Here is a 20,650-nt window from a genome sequence, read left to right as displayed (position 1 = left end):
GAAGAATATTGACAGTGCATGGGAAGCATTTAAAAATACTTATATCATGCAACATCAGAATGTGTCCTGAGAGTTCAAAGACTGTCAAATAAATCAAGCAAGAGATTCGTAAGAAAAGGATGATGTGGATGGAATACCATGTACATAAGGATGATGTCCATTATGAAAATTATAAGCTGCAGGCCAGTAGAGTCACAACTGTTGTACAGAAAGCTAAGTCTGAGTATGAAAAGAAACTGGCTCTGCAAGCTGAAGATAACCCCAAAGAATTCTATCAATATGCTGCAAGTAAAAGAAAGAATGAATATGGAAGAATAACTACTGAATGCAGATAGTGGGAGGGTGACAGATACAGAAGTTGTTGTTCAACTAATTGAGTGCCCATTTTGCTAAAAGCTATCAACCAGGTGTATGCGACATTGAGTTCACTGCATGAAGAAACTCAGGTGTATGAGAAGGAGGTATCAGCATGGGTGATAAAAGAGCGTTTAGCTGAAGTGGCTATTCCTTTAACTAGACTATATAATTGTCTCAGAACTGGGAAGATTCTGCGGGAGTAGAAAGAATGTACAGTAATCCCATTGCATAAGGACAGTGAAAAGACTAATGTATTCAACTATTGACCAATTAGTATCTGTGGAGTGGTGGCGAAGATTTTGGAAAAGTTGGTTAGGGTTTGCATTCAGAAATGGGTTCACAGAGAATCTCTACTTTGCAATGAACAGCATGGGTTTACTAAGGAAAGGTCATATTTCAGCAACTTGTTCACATTCTATAATAATGTTACCACTAAGTTAAACAAGGGAATGGATAGATCATGATACTTTTGGATTTTGATAAGGCTTTTACCAGAATACAGCATGGAATACTGTTGCATAAATTAGAATATGGGATTGGATTATAAACTGTTGGCATGGATAAGAGAATTGCAGGCTGAAGACATCAAAAAGTAGTATACAGGGGATGTGACTCTGCAAGATTTAAGGTAACCAGTGGTGTACCACAAAGATCAGTCCTTGGTACATGATTCCTCCATTTGTACATTAATTACATTAGGAAGGATTTGACAGGTGGCATACAGCTATTTGCTGATGAAGCAATGATAGGTAGGGTAATCAAGAATGCTGATTACCCTACTCTACATCATGCCTTGCAAAATGGATGTCAGTTCAATGGTAATAAATGTAAGGTCATGTACTTTGGCATGATTAGATATCCAATGTGATATCCTACATTGATGAGATTATGCTAGAAGAAGCTGATCAGGCTTGGAATCTTCGAGTATTACTAGACAGGAAATTCAGGGGCCACATAGCAAAGATTGCAAACACAACTCAAAAGATAATTGCATTGCTGAAATGAACGTTGACATGTAAAGATGAGGATGTCATTTAGCCTCTTTACAAGGCCTTGATAAGGCTTCACTTGGGCTATTGTGCGCAGGTCTGGTCTCTTAGTTTCCAGTGTGATTCTGATACAGTGGAGAGAGTGCAAAGGAGAGTGTTAAAAATGTTATCAGGATTGTGGAATACTGATTATGAAGACAGAATGAGAATTTGTAGACTGCAGACACTAACAAACAGGAGAATGAGGGGTGATTTGATTGAGACAAACTTCTGAAAGGGTCATACAGGATTTCAGTTGATGGAATTTTTTATTTTGTGGAGTGTTAGGAAATGACGAGAGAGCATTCTTGGAAGCTGAGAATGAATGTCACTAAGAAGGGGATGAGATCTAGATTTTTCTCTTAGTGTGGCACATGACTGCAATGGATTGCCATTGGATGTTGTGTGCACAAGCAGCCTCTTAATAATAATATCATCATCAAGTATTTATCTGAAATCGCATGATCCTGATAGTGTCTCCAATTGTATTCCAGAATTACATCCACTATATTGCCTATTCATGTGGAGAATCCATAGTCCTTTGGTCAAGCTTTATCTGGTCTCTTTCAACTAAAGGTGAGTTAGCTGGTCTCATATGGAGGTGTGTGTGTGGGGGGGGGGGGGGGGTTCACCCAGAAACTCGGATTTTTCATCACCCAGAACAGACAAACTGGCCCCGTGAACACACACATCTACAGACATAGGACACACCGGGAGGCATAGTGCTAACCATCTTATCCTCGAGGCAGTAGAAGTTTTGAATCAAAGGCCATGCCTAATATGAATGTAACGGGCCACTAGGGTCTAATATATGTATAAGGATGACGATATTGCCTATTCAGGCTGTTATACTTTTATTCGATTATTCTCTAAGAAAGGGAGATGAAAGTCAGCCACCAAACTATTGCCAAAGTACCTTCACTTCAATCCTGTCAAAGACAATGAAGATGGTAATCGACAGCCAACTTCTTCACTATCTGGAGAGCTGTCAGTTAATTAGCAATCTCCAAGTTAGATTCTGCCACAATCATGCCATAGTATACATCTCTCAGCCAACCTTGGATACCTTTGGACACATGCCAAAGAAGAGTTTAGAGAAATTCAACATTGCCATGGTGGCCACTGGCAGAGAGATCTCCTTAACAAACTATCATCTTATAGTCTATCTTTAGTCCTTTGCAAATTACCTCTGGCTGTTCAATACATGTCAAGAGAAATGCTGCAGGCTCAAACCTCACCATGGACATAGATGTTTATAAAAGTTTTTAGGTGGCAGATGAATTTCATCAGCCAGCATGAGACCAGTGACCTGCCTAAAGTGATTTAAATGATAAACAAGTTAAAAGTAAATGCTTAGGCTTCTCACAGTACTGATGTAATTTATTATTATGAAATTTTGCAGATATGATCTCTCTCTCTCTCACACACACACAAAATTGTCTAGCCATAAGAATACTCGTTCTCCTATCTGAGGTGGGGACATTAGAAATCTCAGAATCCTGATGCAATCCAGAAATCTGCTTAACAAAAGAATGCTTTTTTTCAGCTTTTCTTCAATTAATTTCTTATAGATACTTTGTTTCAGCATTGTCTTTTCTATGGATATTTTCATGAGGTAATTGCTCCACCAAACTGGCATACTGCCATTTTTCACTTTCCCCTAAATCTATTATCACATCAACCTCCATGCAGTCAGCAGATTCATCATGGGTAGTACATTTAACCAAGAGCATATTTATTGCATTGAATCTTAAAACCTGAACACTCTCAACATTTTGAAATTTTGAGATCCTGATTCCAACATTTTTGAATCCTGAACACTCTCAACATTCAAAACACATTCTAGTACTGTATTTACCCCTTATTCACAATTCTCCATATAAAAAAATCTATTCCTCATACGTTTTACACAACTTCTAAGGATGGCCTCGTTCTTACACCTCTCACCTTCCACTCTTTATAATCACCCTCTGTATTAATTGATAAAATTTCCTCATTAACTTAAATGCATCATATCACCGTTTTTCATGTCTATCTACCAAACCCTGCAATTTATATTCTTTTAACCTTTCTCCATAAGCAATATTCTAGAGTCGCCTTTGTCACTTGTCTCTGAAACCTTTCTGATATTTGCATGTCACAATGAAAACTGAGTGACCAAATCTGAACAAAAAGTTCAAATGATGTCTGAACAATACTTTATACAGTGGTACAAGCACTTCTTTATCTCCACTTGTCAATGTACTTCTTATCATAGCCGCAATGTGAAGTACAGGTCTTTGCAACACAATGTGTCCTCTAAACTTCAGTTCAATGTCAACTATTACTCCCAGATCTCAAATCTTATTCCAATACAGTACTCGAAAGGTCAACACTTTGCACTTATTTGTGCAAATAAGTGCAAAGGTCAACAGTTGTAAGTTGCAAATACACTTATTTGAAACTTTCATGTTAAGTGCAAATAAGTGTATTCTGGTAAAAACCTCACTCATTTGTTGAAGCAAAAAATCTATTCAAAACTTCCTGAAGGAAATCAACATCAGCAATATAAAAACACAAGAGCTGCTATATTTGAATGTAGCATTTGTACATAGTTCAGAAAACTTATTGAACAAACCTTTCATCCTTCTCTTTTATTTAGTTCCTCTGGTCTATGAAACAGCTTTCCCCACTTTGTCCAGCTATTCTGGAAACACCACAGATTTCTCGTGTCCCTGCTTACATGACAAGGTTGTGTTTTAGGTTCTATGACCTATCCTATCCTTTAGATTTCTTCAGAGTGCATTTAAGAAAAGGATGATGATAAAAAAAAAATCCTATTTTCGTTTCTATTTAGTATATGTTTGCCAGCAAAGGTTGGTCGAGGCTCACACAAAAAGTTAAGCAAGTCTGAGCATGGTTAGTAGTTGGAAGGGTTCAATCATTCATTGCTGTTGGCACTTTGCTGAGGATTGACCATTCTCACAGGGTTAACGTCGACCTGTAAACTGATATATGTCAGATCTCTGTGCCCTCTGGGCACATGGAGATCTGACATTTAGTATGCGTTTATGATATTAGTCTTGCACAACTACAAAAATATGGGATCTTATTAAAAATGTTAAGATGAGAAGTCAGTAACCTTTTCACTCATGGAATCCAATGGTCCAAAAAAAAAAAGGCTGTGGCATTGTCATTCCATGATTTTAATTTAGATTTCAGTGGTTTCGTTAAGTGTGAGGTCTGTTATATGTATTCCTTCGATTACATAAATGATTTGTGGATGTTTAGTGCGGATGGAAGGAGGGTGTGTGTGAAATGTGACCTGAACGAGGAATTGATGAATGCGAATATGAAATTGATGACAGAAAGTGCTAGTACCGATTGTGTCGCGAGTGCACGTTTGAAAGAGAAGGATGGTGAGAAAGACAGGCGAAAAAATGTTAAAAAATCAGGAAAAAAGAAAATGAGCGATTTGACAACCGGAACGGATGTTAAAAGGGACGAAAGTGAGGCGGAAAGAAACGAAATTGAGAGAACGAATGAAAGTAGAAATGGCGTGATGCAGAAATCGCAAGTAAAAAAAATCGAAAGAATGAATGATAGCGAAAAAAGAATGAATGATGGCGAAAGTTGGACGCATGTTGGAACGAAAGTACTGAACCAAAGAAAGATGAATGACAGTAAAAGTGAGAAGAATAATAGTGAAAGTTGGACGTATGTTGGACTGAAAGTATGGAAACAAAGAAGGATGAATGAGAGGGAAAGTTAGAAGAGGGGGTCGAGAGTTAGAAAGATTTAATGATAGAGAGAATGTGTCGCGAGGTTCGGAAGGTGAATTGGATTGGATCAAGCAAGAAATGAAATGGATGCGGAATGAAATTAAGAGAATTCAGGTCAAAACTATTAAAATAAATCATGATGGCATGAAAGAGTTAACAAAAGATGAGCGAGTGGCGTTGTATGGCGACTCCATTATTAAAGGTGTGCTAGAGGATAAAATGCACAGGGTATGTTTTCCAGGCGGTAAAATGAGTAGAGTGATTGAGGCATTGAATATGAGGCGGGAACGAGCAAAAGAGTTAATTGTATTAATTGGTACAAATGATTTGAGAGAGAACAAAGAGCATGTGAAAATGAATGTCAGGAGACTGCTTGGAAAGATAAAGGAGAATAGTGTGACAGGAAGGGTAGTCAGTGTGTTGCCTAGGTATGATTGTGGTGAAATGAGGCGGAGAGCAAGGATTATGAATGATATTCTGGCTGAAATGTGTGAGGAGATGGGAGTACAGTTTGTTAATGTGTGGAATGAGTTTGAGGGACGAAGTGAGCTGTATGGGAGCGATGGACTGCATTTGAGTGGTTACGGTGTGAGTCGCTTGGAGAGACTGCTGCTGGAATGTGGAGAAGTGAACAGAAAGAATGAATCAGATCGAAAGGGGAGTGATGTGGAAGAGCAGGAGAGTAAGACAGGCGAGATTGAAGAAGTGGAAATGAATGGGGAAGTGAGTGGTATGAGTATAGAAAATGAGAGAATGGGTGTGCAAGAGGAGCGGGGAAACGGGAAGGATCAGGGTGGACAGGGATTCACAGTGTGAGAAAGGTGGATGCTCCAAGAGGGGGTAAGAGCATGTGTAGGCAGGAAAGTAATGGGATGATCAGGGATCAAAAGGAAACAGATAGACTTGCAAAGGGTTCTAAAATGAAGAAGCAGAAAGGGAAATAGGTTGTGCTCTCTCCCCAGTCCAGCATGGAGAGAGCACATCGAGTGAGTGGTATCAGTGGAACTAGCTGTAGATCCAGAAATGAGTTGTTGTGTTTGTATACCAATGCTAGAAGTATAAGAAACAAGGCGGATGAAACGGTTGCACTAATTGCATCTGTGCACCCAGAGATTGTCGGAATAAGTGAGACATGGTTAGATGAGGATGACATCCTGACAGGAATAGAGATGGAAAGGTATGATGTGTTTCGTGAGGATAGAAGGGGTAAAAAGGGAGGGGGAGTGCTATTGATGATAGAGAAAGAGTTATGTCCATACAAGGTAGAGATGCAAGAGGAAAATTGGGCTAGTGGTTTTGAGGCAGTATGGTGTGAGATAGAGGTGAATAGAATCAATTACTTGGTGGGATGTTGTTATAGACCTGGTAATGTGGATGGTGGTGACAGTGAAATGTATAGTCACATAAGCCAAGCAAATAAGAAAAGGGTGATCATTATGGGTGATTTTAATTACGGCAATATAGACTGGAATGAAGAGATAGCAACTGGAAGTAAAGAAAATGAGTTTCTTGAGTTTTTGAAGGATAACTACCTCAGACAGTATGTAACAGAAGGCACACGAGGATTAAGGGTCTTGGATTTGGTCATCTCATTGGAGGATGTAATTATCAATGAGGTATCATATCATCCACCAATTGGTGAAAGTGACCATGAGGTGATTACTTGGGTGGTTGCCAACAGTGCAAGGACCCCTGTGAAAAAAGGGTATATGTGGAATTACAAGGGGGGTGATTATGAAGAGCTCAGGAGACAGCTTGCAGGTGTAGCATGGAATGAGGAGTTAGCTGGAAAAGAGATCAATGCAGCTTGGGGGATTTTCAAAAACTATTTAGTAGATGCAATGTCTAAATGTAGACCATGGGTGAGAAGGTTAAATAAGGTAGGTGTGAGATGGATGAATAAAGATATTAAGCATGCAATACAGAGAAAAAGGGCACTGTGGAGGCAGCACATAAGAGGAGTGGAAGTATCCAATTTCATGAGGTCTACAAAGACCAGGCAAGGAGGGTGACTTGGTTGGTGAAAGTAGCTAAAGAGAGGTATGAACAGCAGTTAGCTAATGAAGCCAAAAAGAATCCTAGGCAGTTCTTTCGATATGTAGCCAGCAAAAGAAAGAATAATTATGGAAGGATGACATTGATTGGAGGGAATGGTATAAAGACAGCTGTTGCAGAATGTGTGGTGGAGATACTTAATGAGCAGTTCATAAAGATCTTTCAATCTTGTGAATGTGACTTCATGGAGAGATTAAGAGCATTTGATGATGGGGAGGAGAGACTGATTGTAAGTGAGCAAGAGGTGTTTGGGGAGTTGAGTAAACTAGATGTAAATAAGGCTGTGGGACTTGATAATATATCACCACGTATTCTGAAGGAATGTGCCAGAGAGTTGACACCTGCCTTGACATATTTCTAGAGCAGATGGGGTTGGATATCAGATTAGTGCATTGGATTGGAGACTGGCTATCTGATAGGTATCAACAAGTTGTGTATGGGGATGCAATATCCAGGAAAAGGAAAGTCACTAGTGGAGTGCCTCAGGGATCTGTTTTAGGGCCATTACTATTTAACTTGTATATTAATGATATTGGCGAAGATTTGGATGGAGATATTCAGTTGTTTGCAGATGATGCAAAGTTGGGACGAACCATAAAGAGTAGTGAAGATGTTGTGGCCTTGCAAGAAGACTTGAATAAATTGAGTGATTGGGCAAGCAAATGGGGATGTGAGTTCAATGTTGCAAAATGTAAGGTTTTAAAATTTGGAAAACAAAGATGAGATGCAGAATTTATGCTTGCTGAGAATATATTGTTGGAAGTAGAGGAAATAAGAGATCTGGGGGTGATAGTGGATAAGGATCTAAAATTTAGGGGACACATCGCCAAAATTGTGAAGACAACACAAAGACTTCTGGGAATGATGTGGAGGACACTGACGTGTAGAAGTAGGGAGATTCTTGTTCCATTGTATAAGGCTTTGATTAGGCCACACATGGACTATTGTGCCCAGATTTGGTCACCTGGTTTTCAGAAGGATGAAGAGATGTTGGAAAGGGTCCAAAGGCGACTGACTAGGGTAGTTTCTGACCTCTGGAATGTCGAGTATGAGGAAAGATTGAAAAGATGTAATTTGCAGAGTCTAGTGGAGAGAAGGAAGAGGGGAGATATGATAGAGACCTACAAGTTGGTAAGGGGTTGTTATAGGATCAATGGTGGAAAAGTTCTACAGAGAATAGTGTGAGATCAGGGGAGAACCAGAGGCCATCCCTGGAAACTGTATAAAGAGGGTGTGAGTAGGGGGGTGAGAGGCAGGTTTTTTTCGTGCAGAGTTGTGAGTGATTGGAATGCCTTGCCTGAGAGTGTGGTGTCTGCAAGGAGTTTGAATGTGTTTAAGATGCGGTATGATGAGATGTGTGTGAGATAAAAGGACCTCCTAGATGAGTCTTTGACTCCATGAGGTCTTGTTTAATAATAATAATAATAATAATAATAATAATTATTATTATTATTTTTTAGAATAGGACCATTAAGTAGAAAGATGAAATAAATTAATGGTACAAATAACTTATGGGAAAAATTTTCACCACAAAATTTTCACCACATTTCATAGCTATCCTCAGAAAAAACTGAAACAAAAGTGCACATAAACATCACAAAAAATTCAGCAATGTTACATCAACATTTCAACCAGAAAACAATGGTCGTTTATTACTGAAGTCCAAAGAGAATAATGTAAATTACACTGTACAAGAGATTTCATATAGAAAGACTACATAAGGAGAACAGTATTTCTCAGTACTTTCGGTTTAGATTTTTATTTTACATTAACATTACACTGTTTGAATTGAGTTTCAATTGACCATTGTTATCCTACTGAATCACTGACACTGTGCAATGTTGATTTTCTATTCTGTATGTGCATACGAGGGTGGTCTGAAAAGTTCTTGGCCTAACAATGAAAAAAGAATTAAAAATAAATTACTTTTTATTTTTCAACATAATCTCCCTTAAGACTAATACATTTATTCCACTGATGCTCCAGCACCATTATCCCATCTCTGTAGAGGTTCTCAGTAAGATCTGCAAAATATCCCTGTACAGCTGCAATCAATTCTTGATTTGAAAAAAATGCCGACCAACGAGGAAGAGTTTTAGTTTTAGGAAGAGATAGAAGTCAGAGGGAGTCAAATCTGGGAAATAGGGTGGATGTTCCAACAATTCATAGTGCAGATCCCTTAATTTTCTCATTGCCAAAACACCTTTGTGCACAGGTGCATTGTCCCAATGAAAGATGATTTTTTTCTTCTAGTCTGGTTAAAAGATCGGAATAATATTCCCTGGTTACCATTTTATCCTTTTCAAGATAATTAATAAACAAATTGCCTTTAGCATCCCAAACACTGACTCTTCCTGCTGATGGAACCAACTTTGTCTTCTTTGGCATTGAACAACCGGCTTCTGTCCACTGTTTTGATTGCTGTTTGGATTCTGGTGTGCAATGATGAATCCAAGACTCATCCAGAGTAATAAATCGATGCACAAAATCAGTTTTATTCTTGTTAAAACACTCCAAGCACTGTTCAGACTTTCATGTGAGTGTGTTTTGGATCTGCTGTGAGCAAGCATGGCACCCATCATGCGCAAAGCTTTTGCATTTACAATTCTTCATGCAAAATATATCCTACACGTTCTTTTGAAATGCCTATAGTCTCACAATTTCACGCACTTTGACTCGCCAGTCATCCAATACCATATCGTGAATTTGATCAATGATTTCTGGTGTTGTTACACTTTTTGGACATTCTTCACGTGGATCATCTTCAAGGCTGGAACGGCCAGGTTTAAACTTGGCAGCCCATTTCTTAATTGTCGAAAACAAAAGAGAAGAATGCCCATAAACTTTTATGAACTGCGAATGAATTTCTTTTGGCATTAAACCTTCTTTTACAAAGCATTTTATATCCGCACGATACTCAATTTTATCCATTTCAAGGGATACAAACAACATTTTTGCTTCAAACAGCTGTATAAAACAAACTACAGGGGATCCTCGAGTTACGTCAGAGATCCGTTCCTACGTAAGGCGATTTTCGATGCGTCGGAATTACCATAGCCTAAGTTACTTACCTAACCTAAAACACCCTAAAGTCATACATATATATCAAAAAACAGAACTAGGCCATAGGAAAATGAAAGGGAGAACATAATTACTGTATAGTACAGAAAAATGACAAAAAGGAAACTGTAATAAAACTCGTACTACAGTCGGGACATAATAGTACCAACTGAGGTATGACTTAAGTTCAACGTGCGGCCGATGTTCGTTGGTGTTTCTCCCTTTTTTACCCTATTAATAATGTCTAATTTCACTTCTAATGTAATGACTTTCCTTTTCTTCAACACACTGCCATTGGAAGAGTCTGCCTTACGTTTGGAAGCCATATTGAAAGGTAAAAAGTCACAAAAAAAAAACAAAAAAAAAAACACAAACGTGAGAGAGCGGATGTAAACAAAGCACGCGGTACCCACAGAGCATATGCCGAGACCAAAGCGACGCCACCTCTCCCAAACAAACGGCGTGTAACGGAGTATTCTTCCGCCGCGCTCACAAACAAGTTCGCCCACGACGTTTAAATTTTACATCGCGCTGCTTCAAGTCGATATTTATGTTTAAAATTATTTATGTGATTACCGCCATAAAGTCGAAACGACGCATGTCGAGGACCCCCTGTACTTGATAGAATGACTTGCAATTTCACATGGCTGCTTATGACAGATGTACCAACTTAGAAAAAAAAAATCTTCCCAATAGTTTTGCCATCTATGGTCGAGGCCAAGAACTTTTCACACCACCCTCGTACATGTTTGTTCTAATCATTCCACACTGAGAATATCTATGAAATATGAATGTGAATTTTATGGTAATAGTTTTTCATGTGTGATTTGGAGGAAAATTGTAGATAGGAAGTTAGTAATGATGTAATTTTTTTCATGTAGTACTATCATATCCTGTACGCCCCTTGAGGATACATGGCAGGAATTTGATGATGATAGTTTTTCATATAAACTCTGCCCCACAAAAACTTACTATATGACTTTGCTATGTTGATGATGTGTTCATCAACTATTTGGCCACATGGCTCAGATACACTCCTTTCCTTCTTAACACACTTAAACAACCAACACCCCAGTTCACCTTGGAAAGAGAGGAGAACAACAGCCTCCCTTTCCTAGACACACTAATCACCTGCCAGCCTGATATAACCTTGGTTTTCTAAGTTCATAGAAAACCCACCCATACAGGCAGGTACACTCACCAACAATTCCCCCCCCCCCCCTTCACAACAATATGGTGTTATTAAGACACTACATAACAGGGCTAAACTAATCTGTTCAAATGACAATGACCTAACTACTGAATTAAATCACATCATTAACACGTTCTGAGCCAATGGCTAAAACCTCCAAAAAATACTAAAACCAGTAAACCATAACCCCCTCTCCAATAAAGATTACTCTAAATCAATCACTATTCTCTACATCCGGGACACCTCTGAAAAAATAACCAAAATCCTAAAAAAATATGACCTGACCTCTTGTTACAAACCATACAGAAAATTGGCATCCCTTATCTGCTCCACAAAAGACCAACCACTTCCCCTAGAGTTACCTGGTGTTTACCAAGTCCCTTGCAGCTGTAAGCTGTCCTATTTTGGCCAAACAGGCAGGACAGCGAATATCAGAATTTCAGAACACAAGGACTACATCCAGTTTCACCAGTACAGCCACTCTCGGCTTGCAGACCATGCTCTGGATACTCACCACAGAATACGTTGGAAGAAAGCAACAGTAATACACTGCAGCAAGTTTAAATTTGAAAGACTATTTATAGAATCAGCCTCAGCGCTAAAAAACATGCCAAACCTCAACAAATTTGGATGCATGAGACTGCCTCAAATTTGGGATACATACATCAGGAGATCTTCAGCCCAACGGCCAAGAATACCTAATATAGCCCACTAGGGGGCACCATCAGGACTTTAGGAAAAACAGTAGTTTCCACTCTTCGATCTCGTTTGCTATTTTAGTGTCTGCATGCATGTGTCTTAATCTTAAGTTCCCATGAAGATGGCAACGTGACGTTGCTGAAATACAGGAAGTATATATTAAAGTTTATTTTAATTTATATTCCAGTTTACGTGCTGAATATAATGTTATAAGAATTGCTGTAAAAGTGCATATAGGTAGACTTGATTGTAAAGCTTAGCCAGTTTAGCAATGACAAATATCTGCCAAAGGTCGTGAGGCAATATTGTTGATGAAACGGGCAGCATTGACGTCATAACACTATAGGCTCATCCCGGAAAAGTAGATCATGAGAACAAAGGAATAAGCATGATATATAAGAAGCTTGTAGCTCTTGGAGCACTCTCCTTTTTTGGCTTGCTTTTTCTCCAGTCGTCATCAGGCCGTGTTCCCGTGATCATTGGCAATTCTCCCACAGTCGCCAACTGTGTTCCCGATGTCGGCCATTTCCTGTAACTCGCCGTTTCTCCAGTCCGTAGAGGGTCGATAGTGTCCAATCTGAGAACTTCCTATGTTGGCAGTACCTTGATGAGGCAGGTTCTATAAATCTACTGCCAGAAAAAGTCCTAGCAGCAAGAGGAAATTTTCCAGTAAAGGAATGGTCAAATCTTGAGGTGGTTTGCTGTAAAAGTTTTGGGACAGTTCACGCATGGTTATGTGAGTAAACAATAGCGTTTATAATTTTGTTAAAGTGTGTATCGGAATTGTGTGTGTTGTTTAAGTGTTTGCAAACAGGCGGTTTCTAAATCAAGTGTTGTGGGAAAATAATATGTTTATTTACGTGTTTGGATATTGAATGTATGTTTAATTGTAAGACGGGGAATAGTGCTAATAAGGAGTGTATGTGTAGCTAGACAAGATTTAAGTTGCTACTTTTAAAGGCTGAGTTTATGTTACTTGTGATCACAGTGCATACATTTTGTATAGAAATATCACAGGAAACTTCCTTATGAAGTAACTTAGTGCTAAATACACAGTGAGCTTTATTGTATGAATTTTATATTCTAATGTGGTTTAATGGTTGTGTGGTTTAACTTTTCAGTAATTTATGTCCTTTGTAATAATTGTCTTAGCAAAAAAATAAATGTTGTGTTTTTGTAATTACTTGGTCTGTTTTCCTTAGCCAATGCACTATCTCAAAAAAATTTAATTTTTGCGAACTTGCAGGGATAACAAATAGTCATGGCTTGCATTTTAGAGAATTAGTATATATGTTTTGTGATCATTTTCTGTTTTTCCCACCCCATCTTTCTAACAATATCCAATCAAATTAGATGGTGCAGTCAGAAAAAAAAAAAAAAAAAATTCATAATTTGACTTGAGAGAGGAAAACTGCTCACATTAGACTTACTTATATCACTAAGTTTGTCTAATAGTGCATGAGGGGGGGGGGGGGAGCAGAAGCAGGTCACAAAAGGATTAACTTTGAGAAGCTTATGCTTAAAGTAGAGATAGACTAAACATAGTGAGTTTGAATTGAATGAATAAAGTAAAGTAAGGTTATAGTAAGGTCAAGTTAAGTTAAAATAAATGAATATAAGTAAAATAAGAATAATAACAATTTTACAGGGTTAGGTGATCTTCCTAGGTGTGGGGGCCATGAAACAAACCATCCAGCACATTGTGGAGGACTGCAACATAAGATCCTACCCTGGTGACCTGTGAGACTTTTTTTTGAGGCAGATCCTCCAACTCTTGATTGGCTATCTGAACTAGACTTAAAATTTTAGTGACTTTTTTTACCGATATTTGTACATGTGCATTACTTGTCTCATTTTTATTGTCTGCATAAATATGTATTTATATATTTGGTGTCATGTGTCTTTATTATGCCATATGCTAAATAAATAAACAAACAGATAGGCTACAACTGGTCAAACAGCTCTGAAGAAATAAAGACAACTTTTAAGCAAGGTAAAGAACATATATTGCATAAATATATTTAATTTGCAAAAAATCTTCAGTTTATAACAGAGCCATATTTACTGTAGAAGTATCAAGAAAGTTTCCATGACAGAATAATCAACTACCATTCGACCAATTATGTTAAAGAATCAAAATAGACTTGAACTCACATGATAATAAAATACTGAAAATTAAACCTACCAATGATCACACTGATGATGTACTGTTATTTTCAGTACGAAATATCTGTACTTTCATTTCATTAAAGTTAATTACTGTGGTTATTGTGTAATTTATTATTTATAAATATGCCACAGGTACCTTTAAAGATCAGCTCTACCAATGATGTTTACTTTACTAGCAATGATATTGTTAGTAAATATGAAGTACTGCTTTCTCCTTCCAAGGACTGATGGCAACAATGAACCATGCTGCATCAATTTTATTGTCACAGAATGCAATATTTCATCACAGAATCAAACTCTTTCTCATTAGTTCTAAAGTAAAGATGGCTTTGTTACAAAGACTTGAACTCACACAATATTTATTATCATGTGCATTCAAGTCTGTTTTGATTCTTTAACATAACGCTAACCACTCGGCCGACCTGGTTGGCCGAGTGGTTAGCGTATCCACTCTCCAGCCAAAAGGATGCAGGTTCGAATCCTGCTGTGGGCATGGATGTTTTTGATTGTCTGTGAAAATAGTGGTGGTCAGCAGTAGATGATGAAAGTAGTTGCAGTTGGTAGAGACGTCAAGTTGTAGAATAGGTGCCCTCCCTCGACAAGTCTTTGGACTCCCTGGAGGTGCTACATAATAATATAATTGGTCAAATGGTAGTTGAACAATTAGTCTTATGCCGATATCTTCGCCAGTGTATATAGATACGCTGAGACCATCACGCTACCCTACTGGGGGTAGCGTGATGGTCTTCTGATTCAGCGGAGAAAAATCTGAACGTTGAAGCAAATTTGAGCACTGATGTAGCTACATCCAGCAGGATAATATACATGTCATAAGATACAAACTACTTTATCACTTTGCCTATTCGTTCACTAGATTTCAACCCAAACAAGAATCTCTGGGTCAAGAATGAACAAACTGTTCTATGAGAATCCAACCCACAAAAGGCATAAACATATAGTAAATTACCATAGTACTGTGAGTGGCTATGAGTTATATAATCTGAAACCTACTCTAGAAACTAAAGATTTTTTCGAGCCATTTCATTCCTACAAGGCTTTTGAGATCTCTTGGAGCCCATGTCCTGAGTGAAGGTGGCTGTTCTGAGGACTATAAAAGTTATTTGCTATAAATCAGGTAATGCTGTTCACATATTTTGTGTGAGATTTCTCCCAGAATGCTTGATCGTATAGAAAAACGAGCAACTGACTTAATTGATGACTCCTCCCTCCAGTCACTTTCCCACAGATGTTCTGTTGCTGCATTATGTCTCTTATACAGGTATTTTCATGGCACTTCTCCTCTGAAGTGGCCACTACAATCCCTCCTCTTTCCTTTACTCATATACAAACATGAGTAGCTGCGAGTCAACATCCATTTACAGTTCAACTCCAAGCTAACCAAACCATTTTCTCATCCTCTGTCTTCATTTTCTACACCTTTCTGAAGGTTGTAGTCATTGGGAAACAGTCTTCCCTAATGACTACAACATTCAGATTTTCAAAAAACACATCAACATATTTCTCTCTCCCATCTGTCACTTACGTCATACATGGCATTGTCATATCATAGGTCTTGGGACCTCTCGTGTGTGTGGGGGGGGGGCTGAAAAAAACCTAAACCTAATAATCTAGTGACTCAGTGTAACAATAATGAATGAGAACAATTTTTTTTTTTTCTCCCTATAAATGATTGCATGTAACTAGAATTGCCATCTGGTTAACAACTACAAGTAGTTTAAAAATGCTTAACATTTATAGATACAAACTATCACTTACCTATTAAACTAAAAGGTGCAGCTCCAAAGGGATCAGAGTCTCCCAAATCTGATGTACTCATGACTAGACTTTCTCTGCTCTTTACATTAGAAATACCTAAAAATATTACAACAGCAACATTAGACTCAGAAGAGCAACATCACTTTGTTAAACTGAATCACTCACTCCCCCCCCCATGCAATTTTGCTGGTACATGGATAAATATACAATTTAAGACAATAACTGATAGGACAGACATAACTAGTTTGTGCACTGAGTGTATTGATCTAAAGAAGGTACATGTAATCATTTTGTAAAAATGGTGTTTAGAAATTTGAGTTTGTTGGCTAGCATTTCACTGGTAATGAGATGATGGGGCTCTTGTTCTCAGTGTTAAGAATAGTGCCCAGGTTTTGTTATCTGTAATGGTGAAAATAGATGTAGATATCCGTCTGTATAGGGTGGTTTTCTAAAGATAGATTTTAATTTACAGATTCTTTAGTTAGATTTAAATGCAAAAAAATGGAAGCAAATCCTTAGACTAGTTCATGGGTGAATCATAATGGGATGTTGGCTATATGTGAAGAAAGTCAATAAGTGATGGTGGTCTGAGGATTCAAATTAAGAAAATATGACTAACCTCTTCCATATTTTTGGAAGAGGTCTGAAGTGGTATACTTCTAGAGCCTTCTCAAATGTTTAATTTTTCAATAGATTTTTCAGTCAGTCCATAGTATGGTGTTGTCCAAAAACAGCCACTTGAACTATCCAGAAGTGTACAGACTAGCATAACTGCACAACACCATACTATGGACTGACAGAGAAATCTATTGAACAATGCGTCAAGAGGCACGTCAGAGATATAGAATACCAGAGAAGTGCAGTTAGCTACAGCTATATGATCACATATACCATCTTCAGTAGATCCACATGCTCAACATACACATACCAGGTTCTGTGGAATGAATTAGACATCTTACATAGGAATTAGGTTAAAACAGAACAAAAAATCTAGGAAGTGAAAAAAGTGAGAAGTTTTGGAAATGTTGCGCAATCCCCTCTACTTGAATGTAAATCAGCATTATTTATCTGAATGCTTTCTAGCCATGGCCAGCTAAACACACAAATAAGAGTATACCATGCAGAATAACAAACATGTGTTAACATGTTATTTAAACATTGGAATCCTATGTAATAACATTTATTGTTGCCATGCTAATTTTTTACTGTTTATTCCTTCTTTTCCACCTGATGAAGTCTTACATAACTAAGCTGCAACTAGTCATGTCTCTGAATAACTTTAGTCACTTCTGTACTCCTACGTGGTTACTGTCAAACTATTGCTGATACAGACAACCCCACCCACAAGACTGAGAGGTGAGACCTTGGGGGGGGGGGGGGGGGATGAGATGCAGCACAACACTGGGGCAACTTGTATTACAGGTACAGGTAGATATTAAGTTGAAATATCTGATATGGGAGTCCAAGATATTTAACTTTTGAAAGGTGGCAAGGGGACCTTGATTCATTTTTGCCTTGAGTTGCCTGATAATACTGCACTTACTCAAGCCAACTCACTATTCTTGGGGAGACAAGAAATACGAGATTTATCCAGGAAATTCCTCAACTTTTTAATTATTGCACCAATAAGCACTACTAGCTGTATGCTTTATAGGCTGAAATTTAGCAGCAAAATTGAGAAATAGTCTAGCAAAAACTGAAATGTGATATTTTGCTTAGTTATTGTAATACGTCTGTTTGTGTCAACACATGTTCAGTGCATCTGCCAATTTTTTGTTGTGTTTAAAATGAACAATTTTCAAGATCAATGAATTTGTGTGAAGTGTTTTGTGTCAAATTGAGAAAATCTTTCACAGAGGCATCTGAAATGTTAAAAACAGTGTTTGGGAATGAGGCTTCAGGCCGGACTCAAATGTACAGATGGTGGAAAAGTTTCAAAGATTGCTGAACTTCAGTAAATAACGATCCTCATTCAGAATGACTGTCAACATTGAAAATTTAAGAAAATGTTGCAAAAGCTTGTGAAGTCATCTGTTCTAACCGTCATTTAACTCTTTGTGATATAGCTGAAGAAGTAAATAATTTAAAAACTGTGTCATGAAATTTATATGCAAAGTTTAGGTATGCATTGCATTGCTGGCAAATCTGTGCCTAGCCTTTTGACTGACGATCCAAAACAAATTTGAGTTGATGTGAACAGGAGCTTTTCAGTTGAGCTTATGAGATGAAAACGTTTTAAAAGAACATCATTAACGGGGATGAGACATGGGTTTATGGTTATGAACTTCACATACGGTGTTAAAAGGATCACATGATCCAAAAAAGCGAGCCAAGTGCAACGAAACATCAAAGTGATGATGACATTTTTTTTTTTTTTTTGTGATTCTGAGGGCAATGTTCACCATGAATTTCTTCCACAAGGCAAGATAGTGAATGAGGAATATTATCTTGAGGCAATACAACATCATCACGAGGCTATCAGAAAAAAAAGGCAGGCCTGCTGCTGGGAGGAAACAACGATGGATGCTTCATCATGATAATGTGCCTGCGCACACATCATTACTAATGCACCAATTTTTGGCAAAACACAAAACAATGGTCGTTCCTGCTTACTCACCTAACCTCACACTAGCAGCCTTTTTTTGTATTCCCCAAATGACATTGAAAATTGACATCAAAAGGCCGACATTTTAAGTCGATTGGCTCGATAAAGAAAAAAATCATTGGCAGAACTGCAGAGCCTTCTGAAAGAAGTGTTCCAGAAATGTTTCTAAGAGCTGTAATATCAAATAAAATTTTGAAAAATGAATAATAAAAAAACCAAAAAAACTTCTACTTCAACTTGTTATAAAATGACAGTGCCACAACACAGCAAGGTGTGCAAACTTAACTTTTTTCGAATCAAGTTTATGTTGCACTGAGTGCTTGTGGTGGCTTCAAGTGACAACTTAATATAATATGACAATCCCTAACACTGAACAATCAATAAAGATGAAATGCCAACCACAGAAGAATGGACAGATCGATAATAGCAGTTGATTTTTAACAATGTGATTTAAAAATAACAATTTTTAAAATATAATTCAAATAATTATTAAAATTTAATATTTAAATTACTAAAATAGTTTAAATATAATTAAGGGATGTTAAGGGTCAAAGCTGTATGTATAAATGGAAGGAGACCTCCATGAAGCCTTTTCAGGAATATGGGGAACTGGGACTTCTAACCTAATGTCAAATCCTCATCTTCTCATGGTGCACCCTGTTAGGTATCTACCTGGACACTAAACAAATGAGCATGGGCTGACAATTTGGGATTTAGCCAACCAAGTTGTTTCTTATTGGCTTAAACCACACTGTAAAATGATGGTACAACATGTCAGAATTTCATGCCAGCTGGGGCGTCACTAAGTTAAACAAGGCTCCTGTTGTTTTCATCAGAAAACCAGGGCAAACAGCAAGAAGTCAGCTATTAGAACAAATCCCAGAACACGTCCAAACTCATCATCAACAGAGTTCAAGATTGGTACTATCAATGTAAGAAACATCACTGGAAAAGAAACAGAACTAGCAGAAGAATTGGATAAGTACCAGATCGACATAATCAGTGCAGTTGAAACAAAGAAGACAAAAACAGGTGAGATCTTTCTAAGCAACAATTTCTAAACAAACCAGAATGTTAAATTCTAGCAATAACAATCAGAGAAAAGACAGAGTAGCCATAGCATTCAATACTAAATATGAGGATAATCTTCTTGAGTGGCATGCAATATCAAGCAAAGTGATGTGAACAAATATCAGAATGGGAAACTGGACAATGAGACTTATTTATACTTATGGCCCCATAGAAGGTTCTGCCAAGGAAGAAATGCAGGAATTTTTTGAGTCAGTAGAAAAGGCAATTGGCTCACTGAAAAAGGAAAGGATGGACCTCATTGAAGATGTAAACAGCAGAGTAGGAAATTATTACCAGACATACAGAAATGCTTTGGAAAAATTTGGAGAAAAGAGCAAAGTTAATAATAATGGTAAATGTCTGTCGGATTGTGGTTCATGAAATGGATTAGTTATTACTAATCCATTTCATGAACCAAAGTCTTCTAACCATATTCCAACATAAAAATATGTACAAATTCACATTGGAGAGAAGATGCAATTAATAACAAAAGTCTCATTGACTATGATACAGTTGATAGCAATGTTTTCCCATCGGAATAGGATGTGATCACTATTTAGTTTTGAGCTGGATAATTGAATTTCATATTGAAAAGAAGAGTGTGTAAGAAAGTTTTAAAGTGAATCATGGTTGAGCAGCTTTCAGAAGTGAACTGTAGACTGAAATAAAAACATAACTGAAGAAAAATACAAAGAGTTTGAAAACAAGAATTTAACCTTGGAAATTCAATGATGATTTCTAAAGAAAACATCGATTGAATCAAGTAGAATACAGGAATGTGTTGAGGTTGTCTGTAAGGATAGAAAAATCAGAACTCCATGGTGGACTCAGAAGGTTAAGAAGGCAGTGAAAGAAAAGAAGAAAGTTTCTGGCTTGT

The 20,650-nt window shown here is 37.6% G+C and overlaps 1 protein-coding gene across 6 annotated transcripts in view; it reads right to left on the bottom strand.

Annotated features, from left to right (window-relative positions):
• The window catches only part of LOC150104406 (uncharacterized), a 459,199-nt gene that overhangs the window by 43,162 nt on the left and 395,387 nt on the right, over positions 1 to 20,650 (bottom strand). For all 6 annotated transcript variants that reach the window (XM_090396357.1, XM_090396356.1, XM_090396354.1 and 3 more), the window contains one exon: positions 16,098 to 16,193. In XM_090396357.1, the coding sequence (XP_090252483.1) occupies positions 16,098 to 16,193 (96 nt within the window). The remainder of the gene's footprint in view (positions 1 to 16,097; positions 16,194 to 20,650) is intronic.

This window comes from Typopeltis vanoorti, chromosome 8, assembly GCF_054136105.1.
Source record: "Typopeltis vanoorti isolate ZY-2024b chromosome 8, IOZ_Tvanoo_1.0, whole genome shotgun sequence".
Lineage (NCBI taxonomy): Eukaryota > Metazoa > Arthropoda > Arachnida > Uropygi > Thelyphonidae > Typopeltis > Typopeltis vanoorti.
This window is presented reverse-complemented; position numbering and strand designations above follow the sequence as displayed.